At 45.9% G+C, this 21,510-nt stretch overlaps 4 protein-coding genes across 5 annotated transcripts; all 4 read left to right on the top strand.

Annotated features, from left to right (window-relative positions):
- On the top strand, nt 779–2,144 carry LOC8060191 (endochitinase A). Its single transcript, XM_002448060.2, has 2 exons — nt 779–1,266; nt 1,458–2,144. The coding sequence occupies exons 1-2, from the start codon at nt 858–860 to the stop codon at nt 1,862–1,864; spliced, it is 816 nt and encodes a 271-aa protein (XP_002448105.1). The 5' UTR covers nt 779–857; the 3' UTR covers nt 1,865–2,144.
- On the top strand, nt 4,937–6,148 carry LOC8073715 (endochitinase A). Its single transcript, XM_002448059.2, has 2 exons — nt 4,937–5,374; nt 5,457–6,148. The coding sequence occupies exons 1-2, from the start codon at nt 4,990–4,992 to the stop codon at nt 5,858–5,860; spliced, it is 789 nt and encodes a 262-aa protein (XP_002448104.2). The 5' UTR covers nt 4,937–4,989; the 3' UTR covers nt 5,861–6,148.
- LOC110436094 lies at nt 6,988–10,501 on the top strand. 2 transcript variants are annotated; one of them, XM_021462251.1, is made up of 4 exons: nt 6,988–7,145; nt 8,265–8,557; nt 9,069–9,311; nt 9,898–10,501. In XM_021462251.1, exons 2-4 carry the CDS (start codon nt 8,315–8,317, stop codon nt 10,168–10,170), a joined length of 759 nt encoding a protein of 252 aa, XP_021317926.1. In that variant the 5' UTR covers nt 6,988–7,145; nt 8,265–8,314; the 3' UTR covers nt 10,171–10,501. The 2 variants fall into 2 exon arrangements, with proteins under 2 accessions (XP_021317926.1, XP_021317927.1); XM_021462252.1 differs by having other exon boundaries at nt 6,995–7,145; nt 8,257–8,557.
- On the top strand, nt 14,146–18,968 carry LOC110436601 (transcription factor bHLH153-like). Its single transcript, XM_021463977.1, has 6 exons — nt 14,146–14,882; nt 17,443–17,662; nt 17,749–17,814; nt 17,924–17,989; nt 18,078–18,131; nt 18,437–18,968. Exons 2-6 carry the CDS (start codon nt 17,492–17,494, stop codon nt 18,560–18,562), a joined length of 483 nt encoding a protein of 160 aa, XP_021319652.1. The 5' UTR covers nt 14,146–14,882; nt 17,443–17,491; the 3' UTR covers nt 18,563–18,968.

The raw sequence follows: 21,510 nt of genomic DNA, 5'->3' as shown, positions 1-21,510 counted from the left end.
CAAATCTTTTGTAGTCTTTCTAAAAAACTGAATCAACAAACAGTGTGTAGGCGATCACTGCTTCAACCAATGCGCAGATGAGTCGCTGCATTTCTCTCATCGGCACACGTATTTGGGGTAAGTCTATATCAGATCCGCCATGCATTTTTTTCGCCATCTTCTACCTTTGTCGACCGCCGGCCGGGAACACCTGTGGCCAACCCGCTGCTAGCCTTGATCAAACAAATTAAAACCACCCTTGAGGGCGGGGGTGACAGGTGTAGCACGAGAGATGTATCTCATAGGCATCTTCATTTCTGGATTGACCAATGCGACCGATGTATCTGCACAAGCAGTCAGGCATGATCCGTGGAACTGACCATCGATACTCGGTGATGTACGGCTGCAGCAGCGGCCGGATGACGGCAATGTCTATGCGGAAGAGAAAAATGTACAAGAAATGTGAAGGACTGGTGCCAGTAGCGCAGTGTATAGCACGCACATTTCCACCAAGTAACAAGTACACGGCTGCTATCGAAGTTCCAAAACTTTAAATCGCGTTGCATTATTGCAGCTAGTCGGCAGTCGTCGCAGAATGTGAAAACAGAGAGTACGTACCTGTGGAGAGGTTTGCCGCCACAAGTTCGTAAAATGTGGAACAGTAGCGCCAGCGGCACTAATGCACGATGCTGGACGCCTGGACACAAAACGTAGCTAGTCCATCCTGGTGGTCTTCAAAGACACGAACGACATGCAAGCCCTGGTCTCTATATAAACACGACCAACATACCACCTCAAATCACCTCATCACAATTCATCACAACAAGAGAGGATACCAAATAGCAAATAGTCACAAAACTGAAGCTGTGATATCCGTCATGGAAAACGCGCCGAGGATCTTGACGGTCCTGGCTCTCGGGCTAGCACTCCTCTGCGCTGGCGCCGGCCCGGCCGCCGCGCAGAACTGCGGCTGCCAGCCAGGCTACTGCTGCAGCCAGTATGGTTACTGCGGCAAGGGCGACGCCTACTGTGGCAAGGGGTGTCGCTCGGGCCCGTGCCAGGGCGGCGGCGGTAGCGGCGCGAACGTGGGTAGCGTCGTCACCGACGCGTTCTTCAACGGCATCAAGAACCAGGCCCCGAACTGGTGCGAGGGCAAGAACTTCTACACGCGAAGCGCGTTCCTGAACGCCGCCAACGCGTACCCAGGCTTCGCCCATGGCGGCTCCGAGGTGGAGGGCAAGCGCGAGATCGCCGCCTTCTTCGCGCACGTCACGCACGAGACTGGACGTGAGTTCATTAATTAAACCGCCAGTAATCTTCAATTCTTGCATGCATGGTGGTGTACCGGCCGGTCCCGTGCGCGCTGATCAACTTCGCGATGGCATTATATATATATATATATATATATATATATATATATATATATATATATATATATATATATATATATATATATATATATATTTACCGATCGACAGATTTCTGCTACATCAACGAGATCAACGGAGCGAGCAGGAACTACTGCGACGCGAACAACAGGCAGTGGCCATGCGCCCCGGGGAAGAAGTACTACGGGCGCGGCCCGCTGCAGATCTCGTGGAACTACAACTACGGTCCTGCCGGAAAGGCCATCGGCTTCGACGGGCTCGGGAACCCGGACAAGGTGGCGCAGGACCCCGTGATTTCATTCAAGACGGCGCTCTGGTTCTGGATGAACAATGTGCACCAGGTCATGCCGCAGGGGTTCGGCGCCACCATCCGGGCCATCAACGGCGCCCTCGAGTGCAACGGCAAGAACCCTGGCGCGGTGAACGCGCGGGTGGGCTACTACAAGGACTATTGCAAGCAGTTCGGCGTCGACCCGGGGAACAACCTCACCTGCTAGAGGTGCCGAGTTCACCGTTCATGCATGCATGCATACTTGGCTGGTGAAGAAGAATAAATAATACTCAGCGTACGTAGCATATATACTTGTAATATGGCGCCACGAGTACGTGCTATTAGTAACAATAAAAAATGCAGGATCATGAATAATGAAGCATCTGTGATATGCTAAGTGCCACGAACAATTTGGGTGCTTGGTATCTCTATTCCAGCGTGCCTTGCTGGTGCGTTATATAAAGGTTATAAAGGTGTTTGTTTAAGAAATGAGGTGGTTCGTTCAATATTTTCTCACTACTTATTTTTTGGTTTATATAATGAAATGGATTGATCTGCATCCCTTGCCAGTCCATCTGCAATCCATCGCGAGGAATGGGCTTATTTCACTAAAATCAGTGGGATTTAGGTTGACAAACTATAGTAGAGTACTAAATTCATAATGTCTGGATCATTTTTAGTATTTTAGTACATCTCTAAATGGCCTCCACATCACAAATTTTAGAGAACAAAACAAAACTCCAGCAAATATGTCAAGCTATTCTGCATTAGTTTCCCGTACTCCACCCTTGGAGAGGTTCGCTCTCTAATAAATTACTAATATACCAATTCCCATGTACGTCTGGAAAAAAGCATGCCTGTACAGTGCAAGTGGGCTGACCATACAAGGCCCAAAATTTTATGATGGAAAAGACTACTCTACCTCCTCGCCCTCGAATTCTAAATCACACATTTTACCTACCAGCAAATTACTTTCCTACCCTGATTCAGAGTGGTGTTAAAGACGGTTTTGTCCTTCTTTTAGCTAAAATAATAGGTAAATACTTGATAAGTTTTAAAACTACAGAAAGTGATTCTAAGCTTTAAAAAAATCCAAAAAAAGAGGTAGATTGGGATACAACAAACCCAAGATAATATTAGAGCTGAAGAAAACGTGTCAAGATGCTTCAGAACACAGGTTTAGCTCTAAGAAAATGAAAAAGTATGCAAAAAACTAAAAATTCTGAAAACATCCTAGTTAATATGTAAACGCATTTTGAAAACTTTCCACAATAAAAAATGTAATTCACAACCAGCACGAATGCATTCAACACTAATTACTGTTGCATTGATGTTGGTTGCATCTCATACGTTTTCCCTGCAAAGTTTTTAAAATGTTCTTATAGATCATTTAGAATGCATCCAAAAAATTTCTAGATATTTCCATTTTATAGAGATAAACCTGATTTTTTTAAAGTCTTTCAAGATGTTTTCATGAGTTGTAAATATTTTAGTTTGAATTGTTATATCTCAGTCTATCTTTACAACTTTTTATAAGTTCTAAAAGGTTAGAGACATTTCCTATGGATTAAAAACTTTATCAAGTGTTTACCATTTTTTAACTAAAAATGACAAAATCATCTTTAAACCCACTCCAAACTAGGACAGGGTGATAATTTGAACTTCTGAGAGTTCTGGAGGTAAGACATCCTCTTTTGAAGTTCGAGGAGAAAATTATATTATAATGTTAATGTATTAGGGAGGTAGAATGAACTTTACCCCTACTAAAGTAGTTAGATCCCCTTTGAATGAAGGAAAACATAGGAATTTCAAAGAATTCAATTCATGTAGGAAAAATTTCTATAATATCTTTTTGGAAAAAAGGAATGCTTCCCAACAATTCCTTTAAATCGGTTATGGATTAGGCAATTCTAAAGGAATTTTGGAAGAAACTAAGGGTCTATTTGGAACACATTAATTTCGAAGGAGTCACACAAGAATTTTATAGGAATCAGTTCAATTTCCCAACGCAGGAATGGAAGAATTTTCATGCATTCCAATTTCCAAATAGGCCCCGACCTCATTGTTTTGTTTCCTATGTTTTTCCTACATTGCTTCCAAAGGTATATTCATAAACTTCAATTTGTTATTAAATCATATAGGATTTGAAGTTTTATATTTTAAAGTTTTTTGACACTATTCCTACGTTTTCTCCTGTTTTTGTATTATGTAAATCTTTTGTTTCAAAGGGGGCTTAATGTGCTTTACAGTCTGCAATTGACCTGCTACACAAGTCTGTGGCCCGCCCATACTGCAGGTATGCCTGCGACTCCGCTCCAACTAGCGTCAGAGGCTTCAACAGTGGCAGAGTTGTTGATAGGTTTTATTGCTACACCTGCATCCCAAGCTCTATATCAAGCCCGGTAGGAAAGTGGTTTGAATTGAACATTTGTATATCTAGTCCAAAATTGAAACAATGTACAAGATGTGTAACTCAAACACCATATCCTAAGTTCTCCCAAGTATGTATCGTGCAAGTTGTTAGTGAAGTCATTGTTAGAGTGAGTGGAGCTGGTAGTTTGATTTTGTTGTTTCCGACCGAGTTGTTTTTAGTGTTTTTGATGAAGGAGTTGTTTTTAGTGTTGCCTCGTGATGTCGTGCACTAGAAATTATATTTAAGCTTTAATAGTTAGTCTTCGTGCTTGAGTTGTTGGTCGTTGTATTCTACAGTAGTTTGGTGGGTTTTTTAGTCCACTTTGCTGAAATTTAGTTTATATTACTGCTTATACTTATCTGAAGGCAATGTCCTTGCGGCTTCTGATTATTAGAGCCGAGCTCTGCCGAATTACTCGGTGGCATTGAAGACTAGAAAGGACAAGAAAACAAAGGTGTAATAAGCTACTGCGTGTCAAACTAAGCAACCGTCAACAGCAGCAATCTTGGAAGTCTTCCCTTCTGATTGACCGTTTGTATGCTGGATTGGACATACACGTAACACGCATCAGGTCACCGATCGATATATATCCTCACATGCATGATCAATATATGGACTTGAACAGCGCGTACGGCTGCTAGAGCTAGCGGCGGCCTGATAGCGGCAGCTCTACGTGTACACCAGAAAGGATGACTCGCTAGTCAGTACTCAGTAGTACTCCGTACACACGAGGATCCAAATGCAGTGTCACCTTCCGTTATCGCAGTCTCGCAGCTAGTCGCAGGTGTACCTGCTGATTGATATGCGTGCCACCGCAAGTTCAAGCTGTGGAACAGTAGTGCCAGTGCAAATAGTAATACTCAATCGATCGATCGAGAAGATGCATCATGCGTGCACTGATCGGTCGATCTCTGAATATATAAAACGCCACCCGCACCATGCCATATGCCATCCCGCTCAAAAGTCAGCTAAGCAACCGAGCTGAGACCTCTTATCCAGTACGGCGAACCTCACCGACGCGGACGACGATGATCCTGACGCCCTTGCTGGCTCTTGGTCTAGCACTCCTCTGTGCCGCCAGCCCGTGCTTGGGGTTGGGGAGCGGCGGCGCCGGCGCGTCCGTGTCTAGCGTCGTCACCGAGGCGTTCTTCGACGGCATCAAGTCCCAGGCCGGGAACGGGTGCGAGGGCAAGAATTTCTACACGCGGAGCGCGTTCGTGAGCGCTGCCGACGCGTTCCCGGCCTTCGCGCATGGCGGCACGGAGGCGGAGGGCAAGCGCGAGATCGCCGCCTTCTTCGCGCACGTCACGTACGAGACCGGGTGTAAGTCGATCGCCGCTCTACCGCCTATAAAACTGCACGATTTGATTCACTAGCTCGATTCCTTGACGGTACGTGGCAACAGATTTCTGCTACATCAACCAGATCGGGAAGAGCCAAGTCTCGTGCGCCCTGAGCTCACAGTGGCCGTGTGCCCCGGGGAAGAAGTACTACGGGCGCGGCCCGCTGCAGATCTCGTGGAACTTCAACTACGGTCCGGCGGGGCAGAGCATCGGCGTCGACCTGCTGGAGAACCCGGACAAGGTGGCGCAGGACCCCGTGGTTTCATTCAAGACGGCGCTCTGGCTCTGGATGACCAACGCGCACAAGGTGATGCCAACGCAGGGGTTCGGCGCCACTATCAGGGTCCTCCACGGCGCCCTCGAGTGCAACGGCAAGAACCCCGCCGCGATGAAGGCGCGGGTGGGCTACTACAAGGACTACTGCAAGCAGTTCGGTGTCGACCCAGGGAACAACGTCACCTGCTAGATGTGCCGGAGTTGCTCGTGAAGAATAAAATGGCCTGGCGGCGGCTGGAGTGAAACTCAGATAGGAGTATTCACGGATGCGTAGTAGCAATAAAAGATACATGGACTGGGTCTGTGTTATTCGACCTGAATAACGAAGAGAGTGGCGTAGACAAGCAAACAACACTCAACACCCACCTCTCCTAGAAAGAATGGATCGGTTACCTATCAACATTTGTTTTACTCCATAATTATGCATCAAACATCTTGTGATCTTATATTATAAATGTTAGTTACGATATGATCTCAAGTGAAAACGTTTCAACTATATAGTAAATCTTGTCAAGTAGTTTCATAAAAAAAACTTGCCAAGTAGCACAATTTAGTTTAGGATAGAACGTGTCTCTATCCAAGATTGTTTAAAAATTTCTATAATTTTAAATCTCAAAATATGAGAACTTAAAATAAATATTAACACATTAAAACTTTAGATTAAAAAATTATCAACTACTTCTAGATCGGGTCGATCATTATAATTTCAGTATTAACCATGTGAGTATTTAAGGTTGTTTGAAAATTATGAATTTTAAATTTCAAAATTGAAGTACTAACCACATATTTGAAGCTATAAGCAACTTAAAAAGCTTGTAAACTGCAGATTTGTAGATTATACTGAGAACTAAAACTTTTGTATAAGCCAACAATTGTAGTTTACAATTTATCAAACCACTATTTTACACTTCAAAAAAAAACACTCACTTCTGTTTCTTTTATATTATTACTCTATTAGTTATACACGTCTACTCTGCATCTGGGTGGAAATGTTTCTCTCACACTTGTTTTTTTCTTTCTTTCTGTCGTAATAGGATGCATAAAATTGCTTTCAAAATCACAGCTGACCAGGAAAATAGGGTAATATAAATGGCTTTAGAGTTTATAGAGATAGTTTATCTGATCTTAGAAGAAAATCTGCACTCCTGCAACAGGTCATGAATACAAAAGCAAAATACGATATTTCTTTTCGAATCGAATTGCAGTGCCGGTCTTTTGAATCAGACCGTTTGGTCCATGGGCCGGCCTAACTCTAGTCCAAGGCCCGCAGCCATTCGGCCGACGTTTTTGGGCCCTGGGAAGGCGGCGTATGCTGGCCGGAGGTTGAGCGGACGGACCCCAGCCTCCAGCGGAACCCAATCTAGCAATCTTTCGCCTCCTCGCTCGGTGCCTGGGTCCCTGGCCTCCCCGTCCGCCCTCCGCCTCCGTCTCCGTCTCCGCTTCCCCAATCCGCCGACGCCACCGTTGGTCTCCAGGTAACCACAACGCTGACGCCTCTGTCTAGTGTGGATAGCTTCCTGGCTTTAGGCGCGTCCCTGTTTTGTTTGGTAGGGTTTTTAGTGTGCCTATTAGGTGCGGGATTAGGATGGGTGAGTGGAGCATTTTCATTTTTCATCAGTTCGGATTGCTCGGGCGATGAAAGGGTTGATACGGGCGGCAGGCCTTTCGTATGAACTTCACTCGGCATGTCAGCAAATAACTATTCGTTCATTCGCTGGATACTTGGATGGTACTGTACTGCTGTTCTCTGATTGGGGGTTTGCATGCTGAATTTGAGAAACAGGGGCCGCGGAATGCCCCAAATCCATAGCAGAATCTGGAGCACGTGTAATGAAATTTAATGTTAGGAGCTAGGACTACTCACTGGTTGATGTACTGCGTTTACCTAGCTTTCAAGATAAGTATCAACTTAAGGCCTTGTTTAGTTCGCAAAAAATTTCAAGATTCCCCGTCACATCGAATCTTTGGTCACATGCATGGAGCATTAAATAAAGATAAAAATAAAAACTAATTACACAGTTTACCTGAAATTTGTGAGATGAATCTTTTGAACCTAGTTACTCCGTGATTGGACAATGTTTGTCAAATAAAAACGAAAGTGCTACAGTATCCAAAAAGCCAAAATTTTGCCAACTAAACAAGGCCTTAACTGGTTAGGATCTGCTAAAGTTTCACTTTGTTGGTGTTAGCAGATTAAAAATGGCCGCCACCATTTAGTCCTCATTACACTTGCCATCTGACTCCGAAAAAAAAGTATTACAACATTCTTCCAGATGTTTTCAGTCTTTCACTACATCCATGCAGAACTCAAGTTCTGAAATGGAAACATATGAGCAAAATCATGTCCTTGTGTTAGATATAAGATCAGATTGTCTTGCTTTCTTAAGGAAAATTTGTGAGTTCTGGAGTTCCGGTGATTTTGATCTGTGACTACTGACTGCTACTGGTGACTATAAACTTTTATGCCAAAATGAAGGCTATGTTGTTTTTTGCTTTATATCATTTGAGTTGATACTGATTTTACTTTCAGAAGTTACACCCTTATCTCAGATTTCTGTGTGCTTGGTACTTACATCTCTGTTTTAGTTGTACAGTGTTAGGCCTTTGGCTCTAAGCTATTCTGGGATTCAAGAAGTACGGAAACATGAGCTACTTCCAAGCTACAATACACAAGCCTCATATTATGCTCACTGCATACAAACCAGTAGATGGTCTTGGAAGGACCTGTGAGCTACTTTATCAAGATTCTCTATGCCCACATGCTACCAGATCTTTTAAGCTGGTGGAGCAAGTGTATCCAAGGCTTGTTCTTGTTTCTGCTTGCCATAAAAGGCTTGGTCCTGTATATGCTTCGAGTGGGAAAGAAAACCCTAAGATTAGCAATGATGTAAGCAGTTTTGTTGCTTTTCCCCTGGATTATTTCTTTCCTTCTCCCATTTTAAGCTATTGTCATGCAGTAACTGTTTCTTTACCTAATGTGGATCATACTTCCCACTTGCTATGTTTAACTTAAGAATGGTGTTGTAAAACTTGTAATACTTGGTGGTATTGACAAAAGGGACGTGTGTATCATCTTTTTTATCTTTTTGCTGTGGCATCCAAATTCTTGGAGACCATTGTATCGGGAACTTGTTTAATTCTGTATTGTTTAGCAATTAAGCAATTTTGATCTGATCTGGCATTCTGTTTGAGTATTTTCGTAGATGTTGAACTAAGGTACTTTGTTAAAGTATTTTGGTACTCTATGTTATAGTAAATTTAGAATAATGTAGAGCGATGTAACTCTGTTTGGTTGCACTTCATGCACGAGACAGTTTTGTGATATGATTCGAGCATAGTAGCATTCCAAAAGCTTTTTCTATAACAATGTGCTAATTTTTTATTGCCTATTTTTCCAGCCATTTTCAATGGAATCATTGAACAAAGCAATGGCAGAAGCAAAAAGGCCAAGGTCAATTCAAGACGTGCTGATGGAGCAAATGGCTAAGATTGGAGGACTAGGCTCTGGTGGAAATGGAGGAAACAAAAACCGTTATGGACGTGGTGGTGGTGGTTCTGATGGCCCAGAGGACGAATCTTTTAAGCAATCATTATATGAGATGATCCAGATTTTGATAGCAACTGTTGCGTTCATACTTGTGGTAACATCATCACTTCATATTTTACCAGTTCGTAGGATTATGCTATATTTTAGATGAAGATTTGTGTTAGCCCACCAATTTCAAACCATCATTAGTTTTTTTCTTTCACGGGAACGGTACAATTGCATCACAATACTGTATTTTTATTATCCTGAAATACCATCTTTCTACCTATGTTATTAGTTAAATAAGGAAGAACAATAAGGATCGCTGGAGCAGAGAATATTCAAATCAAATTGAACCTTGATGAGCTCAATGATATTACCATAAACAGTTTACTTTGATATTTTGCAACTATTCGTGTGGTTTTACTTTTGTCAAAGAAACACACATATCATGTATATCTGGAATTCTGGATTGATCAATGTGATCAGACATTTTTTTTAGGAAACTGGAGGGGCGCAAGCCCCTACAGATAAATGATATTAAAAATTAGAACATTCAAATGTGAACAGACTTATAGGGAACATGATAATACTTTGGCAGTACCTTAACAGGGATGCAGAACTGGATTTCACAAATTAACATCAGTACATGGAAACTATTGTGCTTGCTAAATCACCCTTTTGTGCCCTTTGTTATGCAGTATATCCACATAATAAGAGGGGAGGAATTATACCGCCTTGCTAGGGACTACACCAGATATATGGTTACTGGGAAGAGAACAGCTCGACTGAAACGTGCAATGCTAAACTGGCGCCAGTTTTCTGAGAGCATCACCAAGAAGGATGATGCGCAAGAAGACTACTACGGAAGATACACTTCTGAATCCACGTGGTGGCAACAGCCCCAACAGCTTGTTCGTCGTATGGAGGAGGTCTGCAGAGGCTATTTGCGCCCGCACGCGCAGGAATCGTAGTTCGGAGGTCGTACTGTTTGGTCGGCCTGAGTTTTCCCGTTGCGTTGATGAGTTCGCCCGGGGCTGTGGAATACTGTACGTATGTGTTCTCTCTTTTCGCAACCAGAAAAGATGGTTGATTTGTCACTTATCAAGAATCAAGACCCGGCTGCTGTACCTGTGATGGTCTGTCGGTCAATGAGATGCCGGTGGCAACTTGAATGCTACGTCTGACGGATCATAACTACATACTAGAATGTACCAGTACCAAAAGACATTTGTAACTGCTACCCTGCAAGCATTGAACTTTTTGTGACAAATGTGTTGTTCAACCGTATTGGTTTCACTTTCCTGTGGAATGGCCCTTCGTTGGAATTGTTCATTCCTTATCATGGACGTGTTATTGCAGATTGCGTTACAAACTTTCTGACTCTAATGGAGAAATTTTGCCGACGCCATGAACGATTCATTTGACTGGAGCCAGTATTTGATTATACACGCTTCAGCAGTCAGCACCTGTGATGATCTTGGCGGTTTCTGGTGTCTTGATTAGGAAGGAACGCATGATTAACCCAGCGGCACGTCATTCCATAACAAATTCGAGGTGGAACTGAACAAACTGTCCTCGCCTTCTATGTGATCATTGGAGTACGAATCCAGATATCCAATCAAACAGGGTCTATAAACAACAGGGTCGTGGTAGGTTACTTCCCTAATGAAACCGCGATTTGCGGAGTAGTGATGCGGCCGAAAGCCAGGTGCATGCCACCACATGAGGACGTACGTGCCGTGTCGACCGCCGCAGGGAGGATTAGGAAGCTAAGCACATGCCATCACCGAAAACGAGTTAAGCAAAGCACCCCATCTGGGTAGACACGAACGTAGGCTTTGCGACTTGAGGCGGACATGCCCGGCCACTTGCACCAGCGGCGCCCTGAACTGCCGGGCCTAACGCGAGCGCGATTGCTTTCCCGGCGGAAGCGCAAAGGCTGCACCGCGACACGATTCGCGGCACAGACGCAGGAATCAGTCTTTTATGTTTTTTTCAGATGCTTCGCTAATGCAAATAATATATATCTATGTGAACTAGGCGTGGCTCAGCTAATTAGGCTACTTATGGTGAAATATGTTTAAGTTCTCAATTTGACATGGATAATCACAATTTTCTATATTCATTTTAAGATTTAATGACATTATTTCTTTTAATTGTTCAACTCAGTTTGAGGTGTTTTTTTTGCGATTAGAGGTCATCTCATTGGCAATGTATATATGTATTTACATTGGAAAAAGTTTATATAACCTCCCAAACTAATTAGGGTGGAATACTTCATCCCCAAACTATAAACCGGATATTCTACCTCCCCTGAACATTTAAAACCGGTCAAATAACCCTCTAGAGTGGTTTGAGTTATTTATTTCTGCTTAATCTTTAAAAAATCATAAAATAAAAAATTCAATTTTGTTGGAATTCTGATAAGTAGATCTACACAATGAATATATAATATGGTATACTTTAGCACAATGTTTTCTGATAGTTTTAAATCTATGTTTTTCTATAATTAATAAGAATAATTCGTATATATAGTTTCTAAGGTTCAATTGTGGTAAATTTTTCTGGTGGACTCATTATTGTATGCTTGAACTATGGTAAAAATTTCATACTCATTGGATCACATATAACTTAGTTATAGATTTATTTCTCATAATTACTCATTGGATCACAGAAGAGAGTATATTTTCCTCTCTTGTGTTTTAGAAAATATACTCTCTATCCCTAAATAAATAATTTTTTATAGTTGTTTTAAGTTAATTTTTCTAAGTTTGACAGAGTTTACTAGAAAAAACATCAAGATTTATGAAAAACAAATTAGTATCATTAGAAGCATCATAAAATAAAATTTCTATCATATACTCATTTGTTGTCATGAATATATGCACTTTTTTCTTAAATTTAATTAAATATAAAAAGTTTAATTTAAAACAAAGTCTAGAAATTGATTTAGCGAGGGGTTACATAAGAAACGAGCATAAAAGCATATGGCCGTTGGTCTTTGAACTTTACCTACTCATTTGCTTCTACATTTTGTTTATAGCTAGCGGTGCTGGAAACCGTGTGACATATGTTCAGCTGAGAGGATCAATTCATCTACCCGTAAAAATAAAGACCGTCGCCGGATAACCGGCCTGGGTCGATTTTGTTCTCTCCCACACGCATACACGATCAGTGCAACTAGCGTAGGTCTAAAGACAGTTTACCGCGATATGATACGATGCGATGCCAGCTTGTCGTAATGGAACTGGTCTACCACGGTGAAGTAAAGACGGACGACTCAGGGCGTAGGCAGGCATGATGCTGCAGCGGCGCGGGCGCGCGGCAGATAAAAATCCCTTTTCAGGTCGTGACTGCGACTCGCGAGAGGCGGTGGAAGCGCGTGGACCCCGTCCGTCCGCACATCAGGTCCAGGGGCGCGCGGCCGCGAAAGCCGTCGCGTCGTGTGGACTCGTGCATGGCGCGCGCTGTGTCTGGTGAGCTGGAGCTGGAGGCGATTCGCGCCGCGGTCGCCGTCGCCGTGGAGGCGCGCCAGCCGTGGCGCGGACCGGGACAGGCCGGACAGCGACCGACGACCGGGGCCGCGGCCGCGGCCGCGCGCAGCCCGTTCGTCCCTTGAAATCCCCTTGCCTGCATCTGCATGCAGCAGCAGCAGCAGCGAGCGCGAGCCGAGCGCGTGCCCTGTCGGGCGCGCTCGCTCTTTGCCTGTCAACTACTAGTATAGTGCAGCCGTGATGAAAGGCGAGGGGCACGTCACGATTGGGGTCACTGTTGGATCATGTGAGGTCGCCGAAAGAGATGAGAGATGGAATCTGCGGTGCTGAAACAGGGGATTACTCAAAGACATGGCGAACCCGAGTGGGTTAAACTGTCGGGGCACGCACGATAGTCAAGGTTGATTCGGACCCCCCCCCCCCCCCCCCCCCCCCCCCGGAAAAGCGAAAGGTCGATACGTGTACTAGCATGCATGCAACGCAACGGATCCCGTCAAGCGTCAAGACAAGCGGCTCGTAGTACGTGCTAACCCGGTTATTAACTGGTCATTCTAGAAGTTCGTACTCTGCCTCACTGGGAAATGAAACCAGGACCTACATGCTGAAAAATTGCACCCACAGTGTGCACGTGTATATGGTAAAAAGACATTTGCGACTTCTCTTGTGTTTCCATGTGCTGCAAAGAAGACGAGACGGAAGGCAAAGGAAGGAACACGCCCGGTAGAGACATGTGCTGTGTGCAGACGATCCGATCCGTTCCCAGAGGCAGCCAGGGCAGACCGCGCGCCAGACGATGTTGTGCGCACGCATACGGCGTACTACGGAGTACGTGCCGCAGCACTGGCAGAAGCGACACGCGACCACCTACCCGTGCATGCGCAGCCCGCCGGCCCCGCCCTATCCCTCGGTATCCTTGTCCACAGACCACAGTCCACGCCCCGGGCGCGCGCCCCGCTGCACGGTACGCCGCACACGGACAGGGTCCGCCGCGTTCCCGCCCGCCGCGGAAAAGTCGCCTTCTTCCCGTGCCGGAGCATGAAGGCACAAGGCACCAGCAGCCTTTTCACGCGGCGCGGCGCGGGACAGGCGGACGGCACGCACGAACGCCACACGCGAGCGGAGGGGCTACAACGGCAAGCGCGCGCCCTCTTGGCTTGTCGCCGTCCGGCCCCTCTCTCCTCTCTCTCTCTCTCTCTCGCTCGCTCGCTGCCCTGCCGCTGCGCATATGGCGTCACCTCCTGTCCTCGTCTCGACGCTCCCTCTCTCCGCCCTCTGGATATTAGCTGTCACCGAGGCCGATGCATGCGACCGAAAAAACAAGAAAAAGGGGGAAACGGAAAAAGGAGCCGCGGAAAAGCCACGAAAAGCGGATGGAAGTGCTAGGCGCACATCGGATACACATATACATACATGCTCCACACGCGAGGTGAGCGTTGCCACGGCCACGGATCGACGGCATGCCTGCCATGCACTCCTAGACCTCCTCCCCACGCTTGTCTCGTCCTTGCCAAAGTTGTCATGCCTGAACCGGTACAAGTTGGGTGTGCACAGCATCTCCTTTTTCGCTTGTCCCTTTTGCAGCAGTAGCCCATCCGGGAGGTGCACCTAACGATTTCGTGATAAGAAAACCCCATTTGTTTGTTTTCCGTCGTTAGTGCAGATAGAGTGAGCAGTGGAGATATATATATTAGTTTACTTTCCTTGTTACAAAAATACGTGCTCTACTCGAGAAAATCTATCCATCTGCAGCACACACACCCACCCAGGTAGCGATAGCTGTATATAAAAACACGGTCAGGGCCGGACTCCCTCTGCTCTTCCCTTCCCTGATCCCCAGATGTCCCCGGGCCGGCCCCCCTCTTCACCCGTCCGTTCTTAAACCCTGCGTAAGCCTCGTCTCGTCCTCGTTCCCCAACACAGGCCCCTCCTCCTTCGGCAGGTCGCTGCCTCCCTGCAGCCTCTTCGTTCTCCTCTTTCCGTGTGGTGGCGCGGCTCCGGCCGGGGGAAAAGGAAGGCGTGGGTGCACGTACGCCGGGAAGGAGAAGAAGCGCACGCCCCGCTCGCTCTGCCGCTGGTTCGGTCTTCCCCGCCGGTGACACAGACAGCTCGTGCCGTCTCCACCGCAATCGATCCCCCTGTTGCTCGATCGCTCTCCTTCCGCACGCAGTGGACTGTCGCCGTTGATCCTGGTAAGAGCCGCTCCGTTTCACTTTTTTCTTTAAGGGGTTAACCCTCCAGATTGTTGTGTTGTTATGCATGCTCGTAGCTAGTGTAGATACTACCAGCTTCTGTATCATCGATTGGTGAGCTGAATACTAATACCAGCGCCGATTAACCATGGCGACGGCTTTTTCTTTGCCCGGCCGGTCTTTCAAAAGGTTTTTTTCTTTGCTCAACCATGGCGGCTGGCCTGCATAACTGCATAAGTTTGCATGCGTCAACATCTGCCTGCCATGTTCATGATCCTTCAGTTTCTTGTCTTCTCACCGACACGCACACGCAGAAAACAGAGAGTAGGCAAAGCCATGGCGTATGCATGTAGAGATGGCGCGGCGCAATGCGCGTAGTAACGTGTCAGTACGCGCGGCAGGTCTCTGGGCTGGCTCTCGCGTCCTTTCCGAACAGCTGGCTCCGGGGTGGCTACGGCTTACGGATATCTGCCTACGTCGGCGACCGGATTTAATTAGACGTGCGATTAGTCTCTCTGCTAACGCAATTTATTTTGGCCTGCTGCTGCCGCCGATGGATGGGCTGCTAATGACGTCGCGACGAGGGTAGGACGAGCGTATTCAAGGCCTCTCTCCCACTTTGGTTTAAAGGCTGCTGGTACTCTTGATTACTTTCGCATTCATTTTATATTTATTTTTACTACTCGCTTCATTCATTCAAGCAGACTGCAGTATACGTAGAAATAAATTAACAACAGTGAGCGGTTTAGGTGAGGGTGCAGTAAAGGACGGAGCGATGGCAAAATAAGGGGGGGTACCTAGATTTGTTGATGCTCGGAACTGCAAACAACCTGGTGCTACTTGACAAATTCGTCAGTCAATCATGAATAGTTTTCTGCTACCAGCGTGCATCATCGAAGGGGACAAGCCTCTTGTCCTCTTTTACTTCCCGGAGTTTGTTGGTTCCATAACTATATTTGTTTTCTTAGACAAAGAACAAGCTCGTTAGTTAGATATACTATAAAAGAAAACAATTATAGTTCAGAACATTCTTCCAGGGAAAAAAAGGAGATAGAAGAAAAATGATGCCACCGGTGTTTGTCTATGTAAACATTCCAGTAGCTGCTCGATCTGCCCTAATGATCCTTTCAAATGGCTGTAGTACAGTCCAAACCTGTTTTCTCTGGTAGCACCACAACACAGTACGCAGTCAATGGGCCTGCATCTGCTTGTCTGAAACTCTCAATCAGAGCCCCTGGAACGACGCCCAAATGGAAGAACGCTAGGGCAGTTGCACCAGCGTCGCTAGCGGCTAGCTAGGCACTAGCGTCTAGCCTGACCAACAGCTGGCGCCTGCCTGTTGTTTGTCTTCCGCATGCGCCAGGAGATGGGACCCTCCTCCTAACTGGACTGGTGTGTCATGACGAGAATACGCGTTTGTTGATCACTGATCATTACCAGCCGAGATACGTAACGGCGCCATCATCATCAGCAGCTTGTAATGAAAGAGATGATGTAGACTCGTATGATTTCTTTGCTGCAATGCAAACGGTAGCTTTCGTTCATGTTCAGACATGATTATGATTTATGAGAGCTACAATCTGGTTTATGATGATATACATACTCCTATACCGTACGACTGTTGGTCAGAGCAAATAAACTAAGGTAGCAATCCTTATCATCAGCATTAGAAACGTGTAAGTTCAGAGCTCCAGATGCCTGTAGGACATTAGGAGCTGACGGGTTTCAGTCTTTCAGGCAAAATTGTCCACTGTGCTTTTGTATATTGTGCAGTGTGATGAAGATAATCAATGATTAAATACTACTTCAGAACCGTCCTTAGCAAGTAGATATAATAAAACTAGAACTATGTCCTCCTGCAATTGTTTTAAGCTCAACTGGGAACGAAGACAAGGTCTCCGAACTCGCTAAGCTGTAACTTTTAAACTCTGCGGATCCCTGCAGTGCCTGCATGAGACCTTGTCTTCTCCAGTGATCAGTACAAACCAAATTCTTTATGATGTCAAAGAGAACCTTCGGATAAGATCCAAATGGCAGCACTGGATTTCGGAAGCAAACAAAATCTGCAATTAGAAGACGGTCAGTGAATATTATATAAAAATAAACTGGAGAAAAGTTGCTGGCCTTCATTGGATTTGGAGGTGAAAGAGAGGGGGGCAGCGGTAGGACAGCTCTGATGCGCAAAATCTTGTAGTGCGGCTGTCACCCTGCACTCGGTGAACTGAAAAAGAAGCAAATCCTTTTTCATTTCGTGCACTGTTGGGACTGATTTTCCAGAAGTTCCTGTACAGAAAAAGGTTCCTGAATTTATGCTAATCCCTTGACTTAGTCTTGTCAATTGTCATGTCATGTCGATCTTTTATCGTGTTAGTACTAAGTACTTTACACTGTCAGTCACTAGCTTAAGACCGGGCTTTTGAATGGAGCGACAGTGATTTTCCATGAGACCGACATCTGAACCAACGGCTACAGCTGTAAAAGTCAGCTTTTACCCTAGCCAGTAGCAGGAATGCAGGAGCAAGGAGGCTCGTCTGACCTACGCTTTCCTCCCGAATTTCAGCAGGAAAAACCGGGTGGGCAAGGAAGCTAGTGAGCCCAGGGTGAAGAAGATGATGATGGCTGAGGTGGCCAACCACAGCAAAAGGAACCACACCGACAGCTACTTCAGTGGCAAAGCCGCCGCCGTCGCCGTCGCGGCCACCGGCCCAGAGGAGTTCGCAAGCATGTCCTCGAAGAAGCCGAGGAATACCAGCCCGAGAATCGCGCCCGTATCACCAAAGGTACGCACCGTATGATGTTGGTGTCCCGTACATACATCTCCCATGGTTGTTTCTTGGCTGAAGTTTTTCTTGGTGCGATCGAGCAGGAGAAGAAGGACAAGATCGGCGAGAGAGTCGCGGCGCTCCAGCAGCTAGTGTCACCATTTGGAAAGGTATATTTTTCAAGTTTTCGCTGCAATAATTCCTGCGGTCTTTGTCATCCGCGCAAGTGGAATTTCGTCTTGCAAGCGCTGCAATCACCTCTGCTTCTCGTTGCTGCAGACCGATACGGCTTCTGTTCTGCAGGAAGCATCGGGCTACATCAAGTTCCTGCACCAGCAACTCGAGGTCTTTATTTTTGTGACCGCAAATGGCACTATGATCTTCAGCTTTCTGATCCTTCATCTGCTGATCGCAATGGCACCGATCTTTTCAGGTCCTGAGCTCCCCTTACATGCGTGCTCCTCCGGCTCCCGGCGCTGTGCCTGAGGTGAGCTCTCCCCATCCCTCGTCTCCCACTGAATTCTGAATGCAAACATGTAGAGCATGCTAAACTGAATTCTGAATGCAAACCTGTAGAACATGCAAAGCCACTTTCAGTGCTTTGGTCATATAGAGGGAAAAGTTAAGAGTCCTGAACTTCATGCTCGAAAAAAGAATTCTGAATTTGACCGAATTTGAAGGATACAAAACCCAAGTCAATGCACCATTTCTTTTTTATTTCATACAACAAACCTAGCAGGAGATCATGTCATAACACGCTTGCATCATATTTGACATGTGATCCTGATCCAGGACCCCGAGCACTACAGCCTCCGGAACCGCGGGCTGTGCCTGGTGCCGGTGGACCTGACGCTGCAGCTGACCCAGAGCAATGGGGCCGACCTGTGGGCGCCGGCGAACACGACCAGGCGCAGGTGAGGAGAAGCCTGTCGGCCTCGCTCCTTCACCATCACCAGGAGGAGCCGGCCTGGGCCTGGTCTGCCCGGAGGAAACCAAGCAAGTACTACTGCATCTGCATGTGCGCCGTGGAGTAGAATTTCCAAGCGCCTGACCCGATTCGATCTCCTAACAAGAAACTAAGCAAAGCGTCATCGTCCGTATCAGCCACCTTGTATTATACTCCTGTACTAGTGACCTGTCTGGTCTCTCTCTCCTTGTCGCCGTATATGTGTGATCATCAGCTGATCACATGTGGAAATGGCCCAGAACTGCATGCGTCTCTGTGTGGTACTAGTACTATGTAACTATGTGTTTAGTGACATGTGAATTTTAGCAGTCTGTGGCTGTCAGCAAGTAAAGCGGCAGTTTAATGCCTGTTCCTTGAGATGCCTAGTGTTACCGATTTCGGTTTGCCATGTGTCTGCTGTATGCTCTCTCTCTCTCTCTCTCTCTCTCTCTCTCTCTCTCTCTCTCTCTCAGCTGTGCTGAAACTACTGAAACTGCACAATCAGGCAAGGCAGAACCGAACTGCCGATGTGCTTGGTCGTCTATGAAGTTCTGACCGTGGTCCGTGGAGACCTTTTCATGTTGAAAAATGGCGTGAAACGTCTTGAATGTGAAGCTGTCCGGTGGTTGAGATTGAGGCAAGCAAAAAATCCTGAAGATACATATTGGGCACGGAAGAATACTGTCTCCCTGTCGTTCAAGTTGTAACTATAGGTTTCTGAATTCTGATAAAAACGGGTTCTGAAAGCGCAGCGCAGAGGGTCCAAACTGGAGTCGGAACGATCATTCGTGCATCTCTTTCAACTAAACATGTAAAAAATATGGATATTTATGATACGTGATAAATATCATTAGATGAATAATCAATACAATTTATAATAAATCTATTCAGATATGCATACAAATGTTAGATACTAATCTTTATAAATCTATTTTACTCCAAATCTAAGATAATATTTTTTTGGTGGCTAGGGGGTGGTAGAGGGAGTAGTAATTCCATGAAAAGTACAGAGGAATTTAGTTCACCCTGAAAACTAAAAAGTTTTTAAGATTCCCCGTCACATCGAATCTTGTGGCACGTGCATGAAACATTAAATATAGACGAAAATAAAAATTAATTACACAGTTTAGCTGTAAATCAAGAGACGAATCTTTTGATTCTAGTTAGTCCATGATTGGATAATATTTGTCACAAACAAACGAAAGTGCTATAATACCGAAAACTTTTCACTTTTCGGAACTAAACCAGGCCGAAGTTGAGGATAGAAAACACTTGTTCTGACGGGCCTCGCTCGCACAACCTTGTACTGAGAGCGGAAGCCCACTACGATTGGGCTTTGCCACGGCCACTGCATGTCTGCATTGTATATACGTACAAAACTCGTTTAATTTCTCAGTCTGGTACGGTGTTAGATGCGAAGTTTAATCAAAACAATGCAACGTTTAATTTCTGTACCGATGCAACTGTGCTACATTCATGGACTGCGACCGAGAGCGGACCTAACTTTGGGGGTCCCATGCGTTATGGGGCTCGCCCTACATCTGCGGGACGAAGCAACGGCGGCCACAATTTTGATCGGCAGCAGCAGGCCCCCAACAGCGACTGTTTCCGAGTCCAACTCATCATTCATCATCATGAATCAAAATCAAAATCAATAGTGCACTGTGCACCGGACGAACCGTGCCGGTGACAAGAAAACAATCCCGCACCTTCTCTCTCCCCCCCTTTATTTTTCATCGAGGGTCTGTTGACCCGTTCTCACTGGAGTTACGCATTATTATGATGGCAGATATTCATGCCAGATTTCGAATAGGATATTCAAAACTAATACATTGGTTAAAGGTGTTAAAGTTTAATAGATATTTTAACATTTTCATTTTATTAAATAATTATTATTCAATCATAGACTAACTAAGCTTTAAAAATTCGTTAATTTCGTAAATAGTCTATATTTAATACTCCATACATATATGCAAATATTTGATGTGATATGTGTTAAAAAAATAGGAGCAAACGAACAAAACCTAAATGAAACGCTAACGTGTCAAATTTAAGCGCTGGTGTAAAGGGGGAGCAGAGATGGAGGATCAGCATATTATTATGGTTTCAAATTCTCATCAAGCCCTAAGAGTAACTCCAGCATAGCATGCAAATTGGACCTCTACTTTTTTCATTTGCATGCTGGCCTGCAAAAAATAGAGACCCAAAATCTATTGCAACTCTAGCCCAACACCCAAAATCTGCGCAGACTGCTCCGGCGCCCCGCCCGCCGCGCCGCCTGCTCCGACGCCCCGCCCGCGCGCCGCCGGCCGCCCTGGCTGCGTGCAGGTGCTGCTGGAGACGTGGAACCTCCGGGTGAAACGCGGAGCCTCCAGGCGAGGTCTACACTCCCATGGGCACGACGATGCGGTAGTGGCAGGCGTGGCTGCGCGTGATGCAGTGCACCCACCAGTGCGCGCGCAGGGCGACCTCGGTGGTGGCGCAGCTGGCGGCGGCGCAGTCGACGCGGAGCTCGACCTCCTGCATCTTGAGCGGGATGAGCGCGGGCGGGTCGAGGCGGCCGTACATGTGCGGCTGGTAGCTGGGCACGTCAGGGCTATCGACGGCGCCAGAGTCAACGACGACCGCGTAGGCCATGGGTGCCGCGGGCATGAGCTGCAGCAGCGCCGCGGCGGGGTCTCATGCATTAGCTAGATCAGCAAATAATGTTTCTCTCATTAATTGTGGCCTTGTTTAGTTTCTAAAAGTGAAAAGTTTTCGGTACTGTAGCACTTTCGTTTGTTTGTGATAAATATTATCCAATCATGGACTAACTAGGATCAAAAGATTTGTCTCGTGATTTACAGCTAAACTGTGTAATTAGTTTTTGTTTTCGTCTATATTTAATGTTTCATGTATGTGCCATAATATTTGATGTGAC

The sequence above is a fragment of the Sorghum bicolor genome, chromosome 6 (genome assembly GCF_000003195.3).
Source record: "Sorghum bicolor cultivar BTx623 chromosome 6, Sorghum_bicolor_NCBIv3, whole genome shotgun sequence".
Lineage (NCBI taxonomy): Eukaryota > Viridiplantae > Streptophyta > Magnoliopsida > Poales > Poaceae > Sorghum > Sorghum bicolor.
This window is presented reverse-complemented; position numbering and strand designations above follow the sequence as displayed.